Source organism: Varanus komodoensis, unplaced genomic scaffold, assembly GCF_004798865.1.
Source record: "Varanus komodoensis strain SLA01 unplaced genomic scaffold, ASM479886v1 scaffold9, whole genome shotgun sequence".
Lineage (NCBI taxonomy): Eukaryota > Metazoa > Chordata > Lepidosauria > Squamata > Varanidae > Varanus > Varanus komodoensis.
The window spans coordinates 4,380,980-4,400,117 of record NW_025336598.1 but is presented as its reverse complement, the minus strand read 5'-3'; the positions used below and the strand labels follow the sequence as shown (position 1 = coordinate 4,400,117).

Below are 19,138 nucleotides of genomic sequence, written 5' to 3'. Positions count from 1 at the left end.
AATTAACCCATTCCTGTCCATTTTAGTTCACTGATTCCTAAGATGTCGATGTTCAGTCTTGTCATCTCATGTTTGACCACATCCAGCTTGCCTTGATTCATGGATGTTACATTCCAGTTTCCTATGGAGTATAGATCTTTACAGCATCGGACTCTCCTTTCACCACAAGATACATCTGCAACTGAGTGTCCATTCGGCTTTGACCCAGTTGCTTCATTCTTTCTGGTGCTACTAATACTAGCCCTCTGCTCTTCCCCAGTAGCATATTGGACACCTTCCGACCTGAGGGGTTCATCTTCCGGCATCATATCTTTTTGCCTTTTGGTACTGTCCATGGGGTTTCATGGCAAAGAAGCATACATAGGGTTTTTTTTCAGAAGACTTAGCAATCCTGTTGCTCTTAGACAGCATCAGAGTGTCATAGATTAGTTCAGATTTTTTCCTGCTCCTGTGCCAGCAAGTGCCAAGTCCAGGTTATAATACCTTCAAAAGGAGAAACCATAGGCCAGAGGTCAGGCTATAGAATTCATTGTGTGAAACATCTAGGTCAGGCAGCATGTCCAGGGGGTAAGCAAAAGTCAAAGACCAGACCAGTCTGAAAGATCAAGGTCAACACTGGGTGAAATGCTGCTATCTGCAACAGATAGCAGGCTGCAGTTTGCCTAATTGTAAATCAGCACAACTGGCTAATTGAGTCAGAGAAGGAAGTGTTTATGAGCTGCTCTGAAACTTTTCCAACTGACTTTCCTCCTCCCACAAAAAGCTTTGAAAACTGCAAGGTCAGAGGACATGGAGATGAAGCTTCCTCTGTCACTCTTCCTGCCCTTCTTAGGATGACTGCAAGCCACTGAATTCAGGGGCTTAGGATTGCTCCTTTGAGGTCATGAGTTATATAGCAGGAGTGTATATTGCCTTCAAAAAGTTAAGAGGAGATACTAATTTCCTTCCAAGAAGCAAGAAGGTGACCTTTTAAAATATGCATATATTCTGAATAATAGCCATTAATTTATATGAGTCAGAGCTCTTTAAAGGGCCTGGTTTTAATCTGAAAATAAACATGTCCTGCAGATAAAGATTAATCAACTTAATGGAGGAGGTAGGGAAGAGAGAAACAGTAAACAAGTAGAATGTTAGTGTTACTTGTGAAGTTTAGTGGTTTTGCACGCACACACGTTTGCTACCCTAGAGTGGACCTAAGTCCAACTATAACTCACTACAATTCCTGCATAGTAAAGCTAATCATATACCAAACAGAACATCAAAATATGAAAACCTTTAAAAATGATAAATGTGAAATATCTCATGATTTGTTAATCCTATCATTTGCAGGGGCAAAGCATGCATTTCTGAAAGTTAGAACTTTGGCAGACATGTCTTAATTTGGCTCTGATTCACTTTACTGCACAGTTGCCTGGTGCTTATATATGTTCCTAACCACAAAGTTCCTTTTTATACCAGACTGCAAATAAAGTTTAAGTCTCTTCTGATTTTTTTTTTTTTTTTTTGTTAGAGGTCATTATGGAAGAACCAGAGGTGTATTTTGAAGAATTGATGGAAAGAGCAAGATCTGGAGATCCTAAAGCCCAGACAGAGGTAATTCATCATGCTTTGTCACAACACATTTTTTATAAACTGTGTTGAAGACCTTTTACTAAATGAAGTTTCAGATCTTATGCTGTAAATTCAACTTTATAGGATTATAAATACTGTTGTACTATTTTTATGAGCTTCATTTTTATTGCAGAATATAGCTTTTTGGGAGGAATTGAAAGACACTTGTGGCAGGTCTGGGGGAGTATCAACTTTCAGGCATATTTTCATGCCTGCTTGCAGTTAGTGTTCCCTTCTTGCACTACTTAAATAGAGAAAAATGGAGCACATCCCTGTTGCTGAATAGACTGGGCTAATGGTACTACCTGATTTGGCATGTTTATGCTAGCAGATTAATTTTCCATCTTTGGTGTGTGGCAAGACTTCAGCTTAGAATCATAGAATAGTAGAGTTGGAATTTTCATTTCTGCCTGGTGGTACTTTTGGAAAAAAACTGAGCCAAAGGAGTTTAGGATTTTACATATTAACATCATCTTCAGTTTTGCCAAGTACCATATTGGCAGCCTGTGCAAATCTTTTAGCAAGACTTTAAGTTACTGCCCTTGTTAGCAGCCTTGCTACTGTGTCCAGCCTTAGCTATGGCTTCTGGACCATTTACAAAGGCAGCACCCAATACAGCAGGTTTCAGTAAGAGAATCTGAGGTTATCAATGCCTGTATTACCATGACTAATCTATCACTCTCTAAGAATGTCCATAATTAGCCAGCTGTGGCTGACAAAAGGCTCTCTTTCCAATTCAGTAGAAATAAAACATTTTCTGTAAAATAAATCATTTTTTATTTTTCTGGTTCCTGAGCTTTATCATTTCTATAACTCTAAATCTGAAATAGGTTTTCTTTTGTCAGTACTCAGTGATGTTCATAGTACAGTTAATTCCTAAACCAGATAGAGCTCTCACCCTGTGTGCTAATTATTGATCTATTCCTTTATTTTTATTTTCTTAACATAAAAAGAATGGAAAACAAAACTAAAATAATCAGAGTAAGCTAAAATGGACAAAGTTGTCAAGGGAATTCTATACAGATCCAACTTATACAATCATCCCCCCTCATAGTGTTTAACAAAAAAAGAAATCATTGATCTATAAAACAACAAATCTTCCAATCACTTTAAATCCTCTACTGCTTTCCTTTTCTTTTCTAAACTTCCCTCAGATCCCATTAATCATGCTGAGCACAGTAAAATTTCCATTTATCATCAAATTCCCCTAACAGTCTTCTACTTGCACAGCCAGCCAACTTTGCCATCACAGTGCACTCCGCCAGTCCACTTCTCCACTCTTCAGTTGTTGGGGACTGCAATGACCTCCATCCAGAAGCAACAGTGATTCTTGCTGCAGTCATCACATACCTGAATAACTCTGACATATTCTTGGAAAGGTGCTCTGGCACCATATTTAAAAGCATATTCTCAGGACGCATAGGAAACCCCTTTAGTTCTCTTGGGAAGAGTTCAATCCATTAATGTTTATTGATAAAATCATCATTTTGTCTCTGATATTAAATTTAAAATGCTTGGACAATAACCTCTTTTCAAACTGATCATCAGTTTTCCAGCATCCAGTTCAGACTTCCTTGTCTCACTAGTTCTTCTCTCTTTTCCTCTGCTCCTCCACACATCTGCCTTTCACATTTCTTCACGACTATGAATAAATTCACAATTTAACACTACAGCTTAAAGCAGAAAAGTTAAGAGAGGAGGAGATACCAGGAAAAGAAGAAAGAAAGAAGAAAAGGCAAGAAGAGAGAGGGAAAAAAGGACAGAGGTAGATAAAGCCAATTAGCTAGCCTTCTATCAATGTTAGAATTATTAATCCCATTCTATCTCTATTAAAATATTTGTTTGGATTAATTTGTTTAAAAGAGGCATTGTTCAGACACTGGAAGTCAAAGCCCCCTGCTATGAAAACAGTCTTCAAGTCCAACAAGTGGCGCTAATAGTCTTCAACTCATTTTGTGCTTCATCATGCTTTGTTCTTTGTTCTCTGCCACCCATGGCCAAAGACGAGGGAGACCCAGACCAGAAAAAAACAGAGAAATTGCACCCCCAGTCCCATCAGGGAGATGTAGTTGTTCTTTGTAACAAATCATATATAGATCAGGTCAGAAACAACAACAAAAATCACCTGGCTTGAACAACTCCCACCCTCAGAAAAAGGCAATAGAGGAGGACGATAGCTGTCTTTTCTCTCACACTGAAGCTTCAGCCAAGGTCAGTTTACAATGTAGCATACAATTTGCAAATGCAAAATTAAGGTCTTATTAAAGTTCAGACAAGATGTTAAGAGAATATTCCTTTCAAATTCTTTCCAAGTAGGTAAACAGAAATGCCTTAAAAAATCTGAATCTACAGTGAGGCATCATGTTGATTGTGACTCGAGGGCCCTCGTTGGTGCTGTACCCTCCATCGCCATGCCTGGCTCCAGAATTGCAACTTCCCAGATGAGACAAAGCGCCGCATAGGGAACATGCCCTTCGATGACTCAGGGCTGTTCAATGCCAGGACAGACCACAAGCTCAAGATCATCCAGGAATCACAAGTGACAGCTCGTTGTATGGAAGTCCCCAACCAATCCAGACAGTGGTCTTGGTCCCATCCCTCCTACCAGTATCAACCTTACATGCAGTTCTCCGGCCAGCAGCAGTTTCAGCCTCGTCAGCAGCACCGAAAACAACCACCTCAGTGCTATCAGGAGAGCCATCGCCATCCGGATTCTGACAAGTGCTGGCATTGACGGGCTGAGCGAACCTTTTCTCCTCTCCTGAACCCACCCTCTCCTCTTCCTTTTGGGGATCGGCTGCAAAGTCGACCCCCCATTTGGGAGTCCACATCTGATCAGTGGGTGCTGTCCATCGTGGAGCACGGATATAGAATCAAGTTTGATATCATACCCCCATTGGGCCCAATCTGATATATGTCTCTGTCGTCGGTTCTCAAAGATGAAGTTCAGCAGCTTCTTCATAAAGGAGCAATTCGACAAATCTCATTCTCCAAGGGGTTACATGGTTTCTACTCGAGATATTGTACAGTTCCAAAATGTGACGGTGATCTTCGCCCAATATTAGACTTACGTGGCATCAACAATTCATCAAAACTAAGAAATTCTGGATGACCACTCTTCAAAACTTCTTTCCGTTGCTCAGGAGAGAGGATTGGTTCGCTTCCTTGGACTTAAAGGATGCTTATTTCCATATTAGCATCCACCCGTCTCACAGGCGACTTCTTCGGTTTACGGTCAGTTCTGACCTGTTTGAATACAAAGTTTTACTGTTTGGACTGGCTACTGCTCCACAGGTCTTTACTAAATGCATGCCCCCGGTGTGTGCACACCTCTGGCTTCAGGGAATTCAAGTATTCCCTTACCTTGATGACTTGTTGATCGTCTCCTCATCTAGAGAAGGCCTTCGATTGTTGATTCGAACTACATGCACCCTCTTAGATGATTTGGGACTGCGTATTAATTACGAAAAACCATGCCTTGTTCCTTCACAGATCATCGATTTCATCAGAGCCTGTCTTGATTCCACAATCGCAAGAGCCTTCCTTCCTCAAGGACGGCTAGAGAATCTTGCATCCATTCAGTGGATCCACATGGACAGAACTGTTCCAGCACTGTTGGTACAGAAGCGCCTCAGACATATGGCTTCCATGGTCTCTGTGGTCCCATACACCAGTCTATGGATGAGGCCCTTCCAACTCTGGTTCAATGGCCTCTTCCAACCTCAACGAGATTCACCTCACTGGCCTCTTCGTTTCCCAGCCTCTGTTCTCCATACCCTGTCATGGTGGACTATACAAAGCAATCTGTCTGTTGACATTTTGTTCCGTCCACCTCATCCAGCACTGACTCTGTTCACCGATGTCTCCCTCACTGGTTGGGGAACTCTCAGGGCACTTGGGACAATCACAAGGCTGGCAAACACATCAACTACCTAGAGCTGCTGACAGTCTTCAAAGCCCTTTGGTCATTCAAGAATACTCTTTGGGGCCAAGTTATTCAAGTAGCCTCCAACAACATTGTGACTGTGTTTTATATCAACAAACAGGGCAGAACAAAGTCTGCTTCCCTGGCTCATCTAGCAATGAAACTGTGAGACTGGTGCATTCCAAGGGAAATCACCCTCCTCACCATTCACCTAGCCGGTACTGACAACAAGGAGGAGGACGCCCTCAGCAGACAGATGTCGAAGACTCGCAAATGGGAGTTGGATTGTCAGATCTGTCATCACCTTTTTCAGACCTGGGGCCCTCCGGACACTCGTGAATACGGTCTGCAAAGCCTATTGCTCCTGAGAGGGGATCAGTCTGGGTTTGAGAGGGGACGCTCTAATGATCCCATGGATGAACACATTCTTTTATACAAGAATTCTGGTACCACTTATCATGAGAATTCTTGCCAAGATCACCTTTGAGGCTCAAGGAATTCTTTTCACTCCCTGGTGGCCTCGCCAACCCTGGTATCCTACTGTTCTCCGTCTGTCCGGCAAGACACAGCCATTCATCCTCCCTCAATACCGACAAATACTCCATCAGATTCAAGTGCTCTACATCCTGATATTCAATTAGTTCTCCAGTCTGCACTAAGACCTACAACTCGTGTTCGTATGCAGCTAAATGGAAACATTTCACATCTTTTGCCAAAACCAACCACTTTACTGCTTATTCAGCCTCTATTGAAAATGTTCTTCAATTTCTTTTATCATTAGACCAGAATGGACTCAAACCTTCATCCATTAAAGTTTACATCGCCGCAGTCTCTCACTACTGTGGCCAGGTGGCAGACTCATCGGTATTCTCTAACGTCCTTATTCGTCGATTCCTTAGAAGATGACAGAATATCCAGTCACCAGTTAGGTCAATTGTTCCGACGTGGAGCCTCTCTGTTGTCCTTCAAGTGCTCACCAAACCTCCTTTCGAGCCCTTGGTGACTACCGACTTATGTCTCTTGTCATGGAAGACTGCCTTCCTCATTGCTATCACATCAGCTAGAAGGGCCAGTGAACTTTGTGCACTCCATATAGACCCTCCTTATCTCAATTTCTACAAGGAGAAGGTCGTTCTGTGTACTGATCCAGCATGGAAGTCGTGTCACCCTTCCATGTCAATCAGGACATTATCTTACCAGCATTTTTTCCTACTCCGTCTACACCCATAGAGCGCTTGCTACACTCCCTTGACGTTCGTCACTGCCTCGCCTTCTGCAGGTCTCGCACAGAATCTTTCTGCAATACCAGACATCTTTTTATCAAGTACTCTGAACATGACAAGGGGTCTCCCATCGGATCCCAAAGGCTCTCGAAATGAATTGTCCAGACCATAGAGCTGGCCTATCAGCTTTCTAAACTGGACTTACCTGTCATACCCAGAGGCCATTCCACGAGGGCTGTTGCAGCTTCTTATGCTTTTTCTGCTGGATTCCGCTCCATGACATTTGCAAGGGAGCCGCTTAGACTACCCCTTGCACATTTGCCAGACATTACCGCCTTGATGTGTGTGCCAGACAGGATTGCTCCTTTGGTCGTGCAGTCCTTTCTTCTGTTCTTCAGTGACAACACCACCCCGCCTCTGGGTCTGGTAAGCTTGCTAGTCACCCATATGTGTGATGCACAGAGGCTACGATGAAGAAAGACAGGTTGCTTACCTGAAAATGTTGTTCTTCAAGTGGCCATCTGTGCATTCACACAACCCACCTGCCAACTCCACTCGGTGTCAGTGACTGGGTTTCAACAGTATCGTGTTTTCGCTTGGTTACAGATCCATGGAGTGTATCTTCATAGGGGGGCATTCCTCATCAGTCACTTTTTCAGCAGTGCCCACCTGGCCATGTCTGATCTCACACAGGGCTTCCCAAACAGCCTGGTCCCCCAGGGGACCCGCAGCCTCACCCTGCTCAAGTGGAGAAAATGGATTTCTCAGCCTCAGGTCAGTGCCAGGCGATGGAGAGTGTGGTGCCAATGGCTGTCCTGTGGGGAGCCAGCACCTAGGCCCTACCCCTTTTCACTTTACCAGGAGTCATGCTGGGCTTATGCTGGCGCAGTGCACCTCCCAGCTCCGACCTTCCTTTCCCAAGTTCTTTGCCACTCTTCTGTATTCCCCCAGCTTCTTCAGCTCCGCCTTTCTCTGCCCTAATGCATCTTGGATCTCCTGCTGACTTAATACTGACAAATAGGGATGACTTCGTGGATAAAATCACTGGACCAGGACACTCAGGCAATGGAAGCCCTTGCCCTTGAGGCAGGGGTAAGTACCTTGCTCAACTCAGTTCTCTTGACACACCCTGTTCCTATATGCCCTCTTTCCAACTTTGTCCATAATTGTGATGGAATATTGCATAGGAATTCCTGTAAGCAAAATCACATTTTAGAAAAATTGCTTCATTTACCTCCCTGACTCCTCCTCTGTGAGAATTTCCCCATATTTACCACTTTCCAGTTATCTCTTACTTGTAGTTGAGTAAAGGATCAGCCTCAACTTGATGCTTGAGATTTTTCAAGCCTTTTGTTGGATTGAGGAAGATTCATACCACTGTAAGAATCAGGATAATGCTGCAATTTTTGGGTGTAGACTAGGGCTGCAATGAATTTCAGAATTCTTTTTGGGGTGATGATATCGCTTTCATTTTCAGTCAGGTCTTTGACTGCAGTGGAGTTCAGAAGAGTTCCTTGAAAGCTAAGCTGGGTCAGGCTTGGTTAGAATCTGGATGGGAGACCTGCGTCCTGCCTTGATCAGGAGGTTGGACCCAGTGGCCTTCTAGGTTCCTTGCAACTGTATGAAGTGGCCAAACATACTTGGGTTCTTGATTTTAAAGGAAGCATTTTGAACATGGCCATATATGTACTCTGGCTTTTGGGAAAGGTGATTTTAATAAGGTCAGAGCAATGACCAGTGAGCTCCCATGGCAAGGACCTTTAAAAAAGTGGGGGGAGGGGAGAGGAGTTCAAGATGGGTGGGAGGTTTTTGTTTTTTTTAAGGAATTTTAAAGGCAGAATTACAAATAATTTGAACAAAAACAAAAGATAGCAGAAGTTAGAAGAAAGCAATGTGGTTCCACAAAAAACGTTGAGTTGAGCTAAAAACTAAAAACAATCCAGATTGGTGGTCATCACCACTTCCTGTGGCAGTGAATTCCATATTCTGTCCCAATGGAAGCATCTTGTCCATGATAAAGGTTGTGCATCATGACAAACAAATGCTGAGACACACCCACTTCTTTCAGAACTAGCCAAAGGCTTCAGTGTACTCAGGTAAAATTTTAGATCTACAAATTCCTAAGACAAGGAGTTTGCCACAGCTCCTGCAGCAGAAGGAAGTCTTTCCAATTCTTTATGGAATGAAGATGTTAGTAATTTGTCCTTGTGTCACAAAAGGACCTTTCTGTTCTTTTCAATCCTGAGCGGCGCTTATCACCCCATGAGCTCGCTCGGAGAGTGGAGATAGAAGTAGCCACACAAACAGCCAGTATTTACAAATCAAGAGCCCTTTTATTGACTACAGTATAAGGGAAATCACTTTCACTCACATTCATAGAAAACAGAGTGAGTCAGGGGGGGCCTCCCGGGCCATCTAGTCTGACTTCCCACACCAGCCGGCTCCGCTCACGACATGCCCACCATGTGAACGTCCAGCCTATCCTTGAACACCCTCATCGATGGGGCCTCAACCACATTCTGTGGAAACCCACTCCGTACCCTTGGGGTCCTAACTGTCAGGAAGTGCTTCCTGGTATCCAAATGGAACCTTGTTTCCCTGAGCTTTGCTCCATTGGAGCGCACCCTGCCTTCCTCTGCAGGGGAAAACAGGTCTCTACCCACCTCTGTGTGACACCCCCTCACATACCTGTATGTCGCCAACATATCCCCTCTGAGTCTCCTCTAGGCTTCTGTAAGAGACCCAGTTCCCTCAGTCTCACCTCATACATCTCCCCTGCAAACTGGCCGCCAACCTTGTGGCCCTATGCTGCACTGACTCTAACCTGGCTATATCCTTCCTGTAATGAGGGGCCCAAAACTGAACACAATACTCCAGTTGCGGGCGCACCAGTGTTGTATAGAGTGGCAGTAATACCCCTCTCGATTTAGAAGCCACACTTCTGGCTATGCAACCAAAGGTGGCATTCGCCCTTTTAACCACTGCATCACACTGCTGAAGACTCTTCTTCTCTGTTGCACAGTATGTGCTGTTATCCTCTGTCCATTGCTGAAAATAATCCCCAAGTACCTTTTCTGGTTATCCAAAGCATTAGATGTCTAATACAGTATAACCTTGGATTGCGAGCATAATTCGTTCCAGAAACATGCTTGTAATCCAATGCACTTGTATATCAAAGCAAATTTCCCCATAAGGTTCAATGTAAATCAAGTTAATCCATTCTGTAGCTTTTTGTTTTTATCACAAAAAGTTGAAGCGGGTGCCCTTGGAGGCAGGGGCGGAGACAGGCACACTGGGGGGGAGACAGGCACGATCACGGATGTGCTCGGGAGGAGGTGGGCACAGTGGGGGGAGGCAGGCGCGATCGTGGGCACGCTTGGGAGGGGAAGACGATGCTGTACTCATACCCGCAGCGAGAAAAAGAAGAACCAGCGCTCAGTTGTGATGTGATGCTTGGCAGGCAAAGCACGTGTAATACTCGTACTGCAAAACATTGCTTGTTTATCAAGTTAAAATTTAGAAAAACTTTTTGCTTGTTTTGCAAAACGCTTGCAGACTAAGTTACTTGCAATCCATGGTTTTACTGTAGTTGTTAGATACAGACTGGATTCACCAATGTGAACCAGCGAGTTCAGGCTCTGTACTTTCATCTTTTGTGGAGATGTTGTATGACCATGGCTTGAAAAGTTTGGTTTTTATTCTTTTCCAACTAAAGATGTTGAGCAAGTGTGGATGTGAGCCTGTTTCCTTTGGTTTTGTTCAGTTTTTTTATGACTGATACATGGTATTTCTCAGAAACATAATGTGCCATGGAGTATGGCTAGCCTGGCAAGGGTTTGTAAATACAACTCTTGTTTACATGTAGGATAGAAATTGCAAGCTATCTAAATAAAATATAATCTTTCTTTTATAGATGGGAAAACACTACTTGAACCTTGCAGAACACAAGGATGAGGAACTAAACAGTTGCAGTGGGACTGAGTGGCTGATTCTTGCTGCCAAGCAAGGGCAAAGGGAAGCTGTTAAATTGCTGCGAAAATGTTTAGCAGAAAGAAGAGGTATAGTTCCCTTAAGTTACTTAACCATTTCCATCTATACTGGAAACTTTTAGAGACTTACATTAAACTGCCTTTTGAAGGAAAGGCATATTAGAGCAACTCAAGGTTATTTTTATTTTTTTCTGTTTCATTTTTATTTCTTTTATTTCTTTTTTAACTTGTACTGTGAATGTTGGCATTCACAGGACAGCTTTTAAAAAGGGAAAACAAAACAACTGACCTAATGAAGCAATAAAAATTGAATCAATACCTATTTATACCAACTTAAATATGGTAAAAACTTATAACAGTTAAAGGGGGCAGGAATGCCATGTGTCCAGAAGAACCAAGTTGGCACCAATTGAAACTCCTGTGAAAGGGGCATTTGGTAAATAGTGTATCACCAGTAAGTCTCCAAAGTGCACTATCTTTGTTTGATAGTGGTGATCACATAAAGGAGGGCCACAGATGGGTATCTTAGCACATGAGCAAACTGAATTACAGAAGATGATCCAGCAAATATTTGAGTCCTAAATTCCGTAGGGTGTTAAACATAGACTTCAGCATTTTGAATTGAGTTGAGAAGCTAGCAGGAAGGATTGCCATTACTTCAAAATAGGTGTGCTATGATCCTACCTCCTGGTCCATGTTAAGAAGTTTTAAAGCTACATTCTTGACTAATTCAAGCTTATGATCAGTTTTCAAAGATATTCCAGTAAAGTCTGGGTAATTGAGGCTATGCTATCTCTGTCCAGGAGAAGTCAGTTGTTGGCCTTAACTGACAAAGACATTCTGTGCCACTGAGCCCCCAGCCACAAGGATGGATCTATGACCAACTTAGTCGGTGTACCTGATCTTTTTGAGAGATTGTAATCCCTTCTGGTTGAGCACTATCTACCTGAATAGACAAAACATTTATCAACCACATTATCAGGGTTAAGATGTAGGCAATAGCCCTAAGTATGCCAGTAGTCAGGAACAATGGGATGAGCCAGGGACAAGTGGTGCAAAAGGAACATGCAGAGCCACTAACTACTAGGAAAGGGGGGCATGTTGGAACAGAATTACAGATGTGGGTATAGGCTTAATATGTTGTCCCCCAAATTACCCATTCTAGGAAATCTTCAAGAGCTATTATGAGTAGCATGCACAAGTTAACCAAGCTGTAATTTCCTAGATTCCCCCTGTATCCCTTTTTAAAAATTCTGCATACAGGAAGAAAATGTTGAACAATATTTTAAATGACATATGAATAGAAAAGGGGAGATGCTGACTACCAGAAAGGATGGACAGGTCTGTCAGTTTCACTTTTTCCACCTTTCGGGTTTTTAATCTCAAAGTCTACTGATCGTATTGATGGAGAAATTTGCAAAAACAAACAAACTCAAACAAGATCTTTAATATCAGTGATGAAAAAATATGCCTTCGTTACTCTTGCACCACTATTCTGTACTTTATTCATGGCTTGCAATGAAAGAGGGAGGGAATGTATGAACCTTCTGAGTAAACAATGTGGATGTTCTGCACAGTAAAGCAACTATCAGAGAGGAGCGTGACCTCTTGCTTGCCATGTTTTCACTCATTGCAAGATCTACTCTGCTTCTCAGCAAAGCTCTCAATAAACAATTTATTTAAAAGGGTCTGTGTTTGCAAGATTGACCTATAAGACATAATCTGTATATAGCCATTTTAGTTTAAAGGATTATGCAGCTTAATAAGCAGTGGGTTTAGAGAAAACAGGAGTGCAGCTCTCATTTTGAAATGTGATTCAGTTTTCATAAGTACTTCACGATTTCCTTTATAATAGCAAATTATGAATGTCTTGCTACATGCATAAGTGTAGGGTAATGCTACCCCTTTTATATGTTTATATGTGCTTCCCTTTTTCTTGAGGCATCACTTCAGAGAATGAGCAAGAAGTGAAGAAATTATCCTCAGAAACTGATTTAGAAAGAGCTGTAAGAAAAGCTGCCTTAGTCATGTACTGGAAACTAAACCCAAAGAAGAAAAAGCAAATGGCTGTTTCAGAACTATTAGAAAATGTTGGCCAAGTTGACAGTGAAGGTTTGTATCCATTACAGAGTAGAAGTTTAACAAAAATCAATATTTTCAAAATAAGAATGGTGCACTTAAACTTTAAATAAAGAAAAAATTAGAAGGGGGACTTAAACCTTCCATTCCTCTGTATGATTTCTGATAGTATGAAGTGTCTGGGCACTACAGTAATTTATATACTGTGATCATGAGAAGTCAGACTACTTTATCAGGCCACTGATTTTTCTTGCCTACTATCCCAACAGTGACAGACCTCTTTCAGATGGTGGGGTGTCTCCACCAGTCCTGCTTTTTGAGATAGTTTTAATAGTGTAGTGTGTGGAGATGCTCGCCACTTTTGGAAAGTATCCCAGGGTTAACAGAGCTGGTCTAGTGACAGCACTATGCAACCTAGCAACCAACCTCAGAACAAGAGATGACACCATGACCCACGCAATCCAGAAACTCCTCCGTCTCATGGCCACCACAGTAGCAGTGGTTGGCGTCACCAGGCTCTGGATGAGGCCTCTACAACTGTGGTTTATCGTCGCCTACAACATGGAAGTATCCTCATGAGACCATTCTGAGTGCCCCAGCCTCTGCTCTGGTGGATCTCTTCACAGCAGGGATCAACTATCTCCCCAAAGAGCCCACAGTCACTGTCAAGATGGATGCCTCCAACACTGACTGAAGAGCACACTGCAACAACCTGTGCATGCAAGGGTCATGGAACTGCTGTGAGGCAAAGTGTCACATCAACCTCCTGGAGTTTTTGGCCACCCACAAGGTGCTAATCAGCTTTCAGCACATCAGACAAAATGATGGCGATGTATTACATCAACAAGCAGGGGAACACATGATCCATCATACTTGCCCCCATAAATGACCCTCCACAAGTACAAGGCAGTCCTCCACCTAGACCCAGCCTTTAGGCTCTAGTTGGATTCATCCTTCCCCCTCAACCAGGACATCATACTCCATGGTTTATTTTTGGCAGCCCATCCTCTCCTGTAGAGTTCATCTTGCACCTAGAATCATAGAATAGTACAGTTGGAAGGGGTCAGAAAGCCATCAGGTCCAACCCCCTGCTATTAAAGACACTGAGTTACATCATCCCATTTAAATGACTGTTCAGTGACCTACTTGACATCAGCAGGGCCACTATAAGTCCAGAACTGAACAGCTGCGCCACTCCCGAAGACACTTAATGTGCTATGATGGCCAAAGGAAGGGGGACCCCATTTCCTCACTGGGACTTTCCAAATGTTTCCCCAACACCATTAGCCTTGCATGTGAGATGCCAGGCCTCTACCTCAAGACATGCGTACAGTCCTCTTCCACATAAGCCCCTTCCACACCCCTGGCACTCCTGGCCAGGGTTCCCCTGCAGGACATCTGTCAGGCAGCCATGTTGTCCATGCCTTCAGTGTTCATCTGGCACTATTGACGGGATGTTTACACGAGGACAGACTACGCCTTCATGGGGAGTGTTGTCCTCCATTCTCAAGTGACAATAGCCCCCTCCACCTTCTCTACAGGTTAAGCTAGCTAGTCACCCATATGTGTGATGCACAGAGACAACTAAGAGGAAAAGGCAAGTTGTTTCCATAAAACTTTCATTCTTTGATCATCAGTGCAGTCACGCAACCCACCCTCCAGCCCACTGGCTGTCATCAAACTACAGACTACATCATGCTACCCTTGGACAATAAGGGCTGGAATGACTCAGGATCTCTCCTCACCTGCCCCATGGTTCAGAGACCCATAGCAGTCTCAATAGGACCTGAGGGAATAAGCCAGAACCCCCTCCCCCGTACTCCAGGAACTGGAAGGGGAGGGGCTCCTGCCCAAACCTGAACACTTAGCTATTATTTCCCTGTTTAATCAAGAATCTTTGCTTACACGAAGTACTTTATGACCTTTGGCATTTTATGGCACTGTACAACTTCTCTTTCGGTCTGAGGTCAACCACAGTTAACTGAAAACATGGTAACCAAGCCAACGGATATGGGGGTCCTGCTGTATTTTATTTCCAACTGCTATTCCTGCTGAGAAATAAGACTTATGAACTAAAGCTTTCTTAGTCCACTCTTTAGGGCTCAACCATAGAACATCAGAGGTTTCTGGAAGAAGTCCCTCATAAGAAGCCCACCTATGCAGCTGGACATTACTTTTCACAGTGCTTGTCTTGGCCTACTTCTTGAGACTTCATTGCCCTTGAGCACTACGTGTTCACTTAATCTCTTTCTCAGAAGTAGTGCTCCCCTCTTCTTGTGGGATGGACCCACAACTGTCTCTCACAGTGGCCCAGGCATCTCCTGGTCTAGTTCCCAATCTCTTGGCATGGGCTCCTACTCTTTGCAGTTTGTCTCCCAGAGCTCTAGGTCTCCCTTGAAAAAGAATTTCTCCAGTGGGATCATGAGATAGGCTCATGGAAAGTCAGGCAAACTATTTCAAGGTAAGCAGAATTGCACACAGTCCACAAAGAATAAAGACAGATTGCTTATGGGTTACTATAGCTTTCTGAGTGATCTTGTGTGCAGTCAAATAAATCATCTGCACTCCCATTATCAAGTATTTCTTTGGTTTGATTTCTGATGTGATGCTGCAGCAATCCACTGAAATTGCGCAAGAAGAAACTTGCCATGCCTTTGGAATATGCAAAAAGCCAAGCTCTTTGGGGATGTGCCTTTCACCTTTATTTATTTCACTAGCTCTAGAAGGATCCAGATTTTTTTCCTGAGTCACTCCACCCATATTTGACTGCAGAGTTGATCACTCAAAGAGTTTCAGTTACAAGTAAGCAATCTATTTTTAATTTGCCTTGAACTGCACATTGATGAAATTTGCATGTCTACTGCAATATTTTACTTTTTAATAATGTTGGTCCCTGTAATGCCCTTCAGCTCCCATTTATTGGGAAGTAAAATTTTGAAGGATGAAGTCAAATTTCAGTACACTTGTTTGTTTTAAACATATTTTGTTTGTGATGTGTTAACTACAATATAAAATTATATTTCCTTTGCATAATGAGTGACAGCATTTTGTTTCTGAAACTGTAACATCTCTTTCTTTTAATTAGTTCTTTTTAATTAGGAAAGGTACCTATGTATAGAAAAAGTATTTGTGTTTAAGTAGCATGACTTGTCACTAATTAGTAAATTCAAAATATTTAATCAGTGTATATCTTAAATTTGTATGATTATTGAACCATGTTGTTTATTATTGTGGATCACAACTATTCTAAAGAGTACATAATACTGCACAGTTGACTGATGTTCTATATTATTTATGTGGATTTTCTTCTCTTTGAATTTTCCCTCTGTCACTATGTTGCATTTTACTCACATTTGTTAAAATAGGTGGTGAGAAACCACTTGGCCCAGTTCCAAAGTCTGTGCAGAGGCAAAGAAGAATGCTAGAACAACTGGTGAGCAGTGAAAGTAAGGAAGCATTTCTTATGTTAAACTTTAATATTTCTATATGGTTTAGAGCTGTTCCTGTATTATTATCTAGAGAGAAATCTGTTGAACAGTATCTTTGCTTAAACCATAAACTTTTAGCCACAGGGACAAAGAATCCCATTAGATGAAAAGATAACTAATCTTATTCTGAAACATGAATTTCTGAACCACGAATGGTGGTACTCTTTAGTTTTTGGGTGTGTGTCCACTTTATAGATATAGTCTGTTTAAAAAACCCCTTTCAGTTTAATATGTTAGGTTAAGGGCTTTTGATATTCACCCAGGCTCCAAAATGCTAGGAAACTACAGCTGTTAAGGCTGTGCTCTTAACAGATGTGCTGTTTACGTAGTAGGCATTTGGCATGATATCCTATGTTGTGGCTAATTTCAGCTTTTCCAGTACTTTGAAGCTGGAGGATGGTAAGTGGCAGAATGGAGGATCCTACTCGCAGATGTGTTTGCTTAGTGAAATAAGTATCGAGTCCATCCAGCTGAAGTCACTTCACAACTAAAGCTACTGTTTCATTTTGCAAGTACCAAAATGATAACCATACAAACAGAAGGCTATGGTTGGAAGAGACCCTGAAGATCTGGATGAGGACTAATTAACTGAAGCTCAGTTCAGACAAGACTGGTTAGTAGGTGGTTCTTCTGACCAAGTTGAAGAATTCTCAATCTGTTCTGGTAGAGGTTGCAATGCTCTTCAGGAAACAGGTTCATAGCTTGGAGGTCCTCCTGAAACCATCTCTGCCACTTAAGCTTCAGGTGGGCTTAGTGGCATCCATTGCCTTCTAACCAGCCTTTTCTTCAAGGTGCTTGCAGATGGATTTTTTGATAATTTGCTCCAGAGTTTTTCCAGGAAGTGACCTCACACTAATTGATTTGTAGTTCCTAGGTTCATCTTTTCCCCTTTTTTGAAGATGGGTACAACTTCAGTCCTTTTCCAGTCATCTGGCACTTCTCTTGTTTTCCAAGATTTACAAAAGATAATAGCCAGTGGTTCTGAGAGTTCCTCCACTAGCTGTTTCATGACTCTGGGATGGAGTTCATCAGGCCTGGGGATTTGAACATGTTTATTCCATCTAGGTACTCCTTGACCATTTGTCTGTCAATCTTGGGTTGCTATCTCTCACTTGTAATTCCTCTTGGTTGTAGATTTTCTTTTGGGAGAAGACTGGGTTGAAGTAGGAATTGAATGCCTCTGCCTTTTCCTTGTCTGTTATCACACTGCCGTCCACCTTATGTAGCTGGAAACCCTTCTCTTTCTCATGTCTTTTGTTCTGGATGCATCTGAAGAAGGCTTTCTTGTTGTATTCAGCATCCTGTGCTATTCTCAGTTCATTTCCTGCTCTAGCCTTCCTGATGCTGTCCCTGCAATCCCTTGCTATTTGTTTATGTTGTTCCTTTGTGGCCTGGCCTTGCTTCTGCTTCCTGTACATGTTCCTTTTTTCTTTCAGGCTATCACTTAACTTTTGGTGAAGCCACGTGGGCTTCCTCTGCTGTCTTCTACAGATTTTTTCCTGATGGAATTATTTGTAGCTGTGCTTGGAGAATCTTCTTTTTCAAGATTTCTCACGCCTCTTGGATGCCTTTCCCCTTAAGGGTGTGTTCCCATGGCACTTCTCTTATCATTTTTCTGAGTTCATTAAAGGTGGCTTTCTTGAAGTCCAGGATTCTTGTTTGGCTCCAGTAACCCTTTGTCTCCTTCATAATTGATCGTATGGTTACTTTCCCCCAGAGTTCCCCTCGTTGCTATTTTGTCCACCAGGCCATCCCTGTTAGTATTAAATCAAGGATAGCTGATCCTCTCGTTCCTCTACTTTCTGCTGGAGAGAGTTGTCGGCAACACATGTCAGGAATCTCTTGGAGGGGCCAGGCTTGGCAGAATTGTCTCCCAGCATATATCAGGGAAATTGAAGTCCCTCGTGATGACTACATCATTCTTCTTGGAAATGCTGGCAAGTTGCTTTTTGGAGGTTGCATCCTTGTCCTCTTTTTGACTGGGTGGATGGCAATATGTGCCAATAACTATGTTGTTCTTATTTTTTGCTCCCTTTAAATTTAGCCAGATGCTTTCAGTGGGGCTACTATGTTCCTCTTCTTGTATTTCTGTGCTGATATATGTGTCTCTTACATATAGTACAACTCCTCCCTTTTTGTCCTTTCTATTTTTCTTGAACAGGTTGTATCCATCAGTTGTAGAATTCCAGTCATGTGAGTCATCCCACCAAGTTTCTGTTATTCCTATAAGATCATAATTGCTCTTATATAATATGAGCTCCAATTCATGTTGTTTCCCATACTCTGGGCATTGATGTAGAGACATCAAAGTTCATTCTCGCCGTGCCCTGGTTTTCTTCCTACATTTTGGGATGTGTTGGGCCCTGCTTGAGAGTTTTTCTCTGTTGAAATATATAAGTCTTTGCCAGGTGATGGTGTGCCATGCTACACATCTCCCTCCCCTATAGGTTTTAGTTTAAAGCTCTTTTGATGAAGTTTTCCATGTAGTGACCAAACATCTGTTTCCCATTCTTTGTGAGGTGCAACCCACCATTTGCCAGTAGTCCATCTTCCAGGAAGCTTAGCTTGTGGTCCCAGAATCCAAATCTCTCTTTAGATCACCACCATCATAGCCAGTCATTCACTTGAAGGATTTTTCTTTCCCTAACAGTTCCTCTTCCACATAATTCTAGGATTGAGGAGAAGACTATCTGGGCCCCTTGTTTTTGATTTTCCTCCCTAGAGCTTCAAAGTCAGTGTGGTGTAGTGGTTAAGAGCATGGACTGGGACTCAGACGATCTGGGTTCTAGTCCCCGCTCAGCCATGGAGCCAACTGGGTGACTT

The 19,138-nt window shown here is 42.6% G+C and overlaps 1 protein-coding gene across 6 annotated transcripts in view; it reads left to right on the top strand.

The window, feature by feature from the left end:
• WFS1 (wolframin ER transmembrane glycoprotein) overlaps positions 1-19,138 on the top strand; it is a 74,599-nt gene that overhangs the window by 30,856 nt on the left and 24,605 nt on the right. For 5 of the 6 annotated variants that reach the window (XM_044417758.1, XM_044417759.1, XM_044417754.1 and 2 more), the window contains exons 2-5: positions 1,511-1,593; positions 10,673-10,817; positions 12,690-12,860; positions 16,193-16,273. In XM_044417758.1, the coding sequence (XP_044273693.1) occupies positions 1,511-1,593; positions 10,673-10,817; positions 12,690-12,860; positions 16,193-16,273 (480 nt within the window). The remainder of the gene's footprint in view (positions 1-1,510; positions 1,594-10,672; positions 10,818-12,689; positions 12,861-16,192; positions 16,274-19,138) is intronic. The other variant, XM_044417757.1, reaches the window with a different exon arrangement.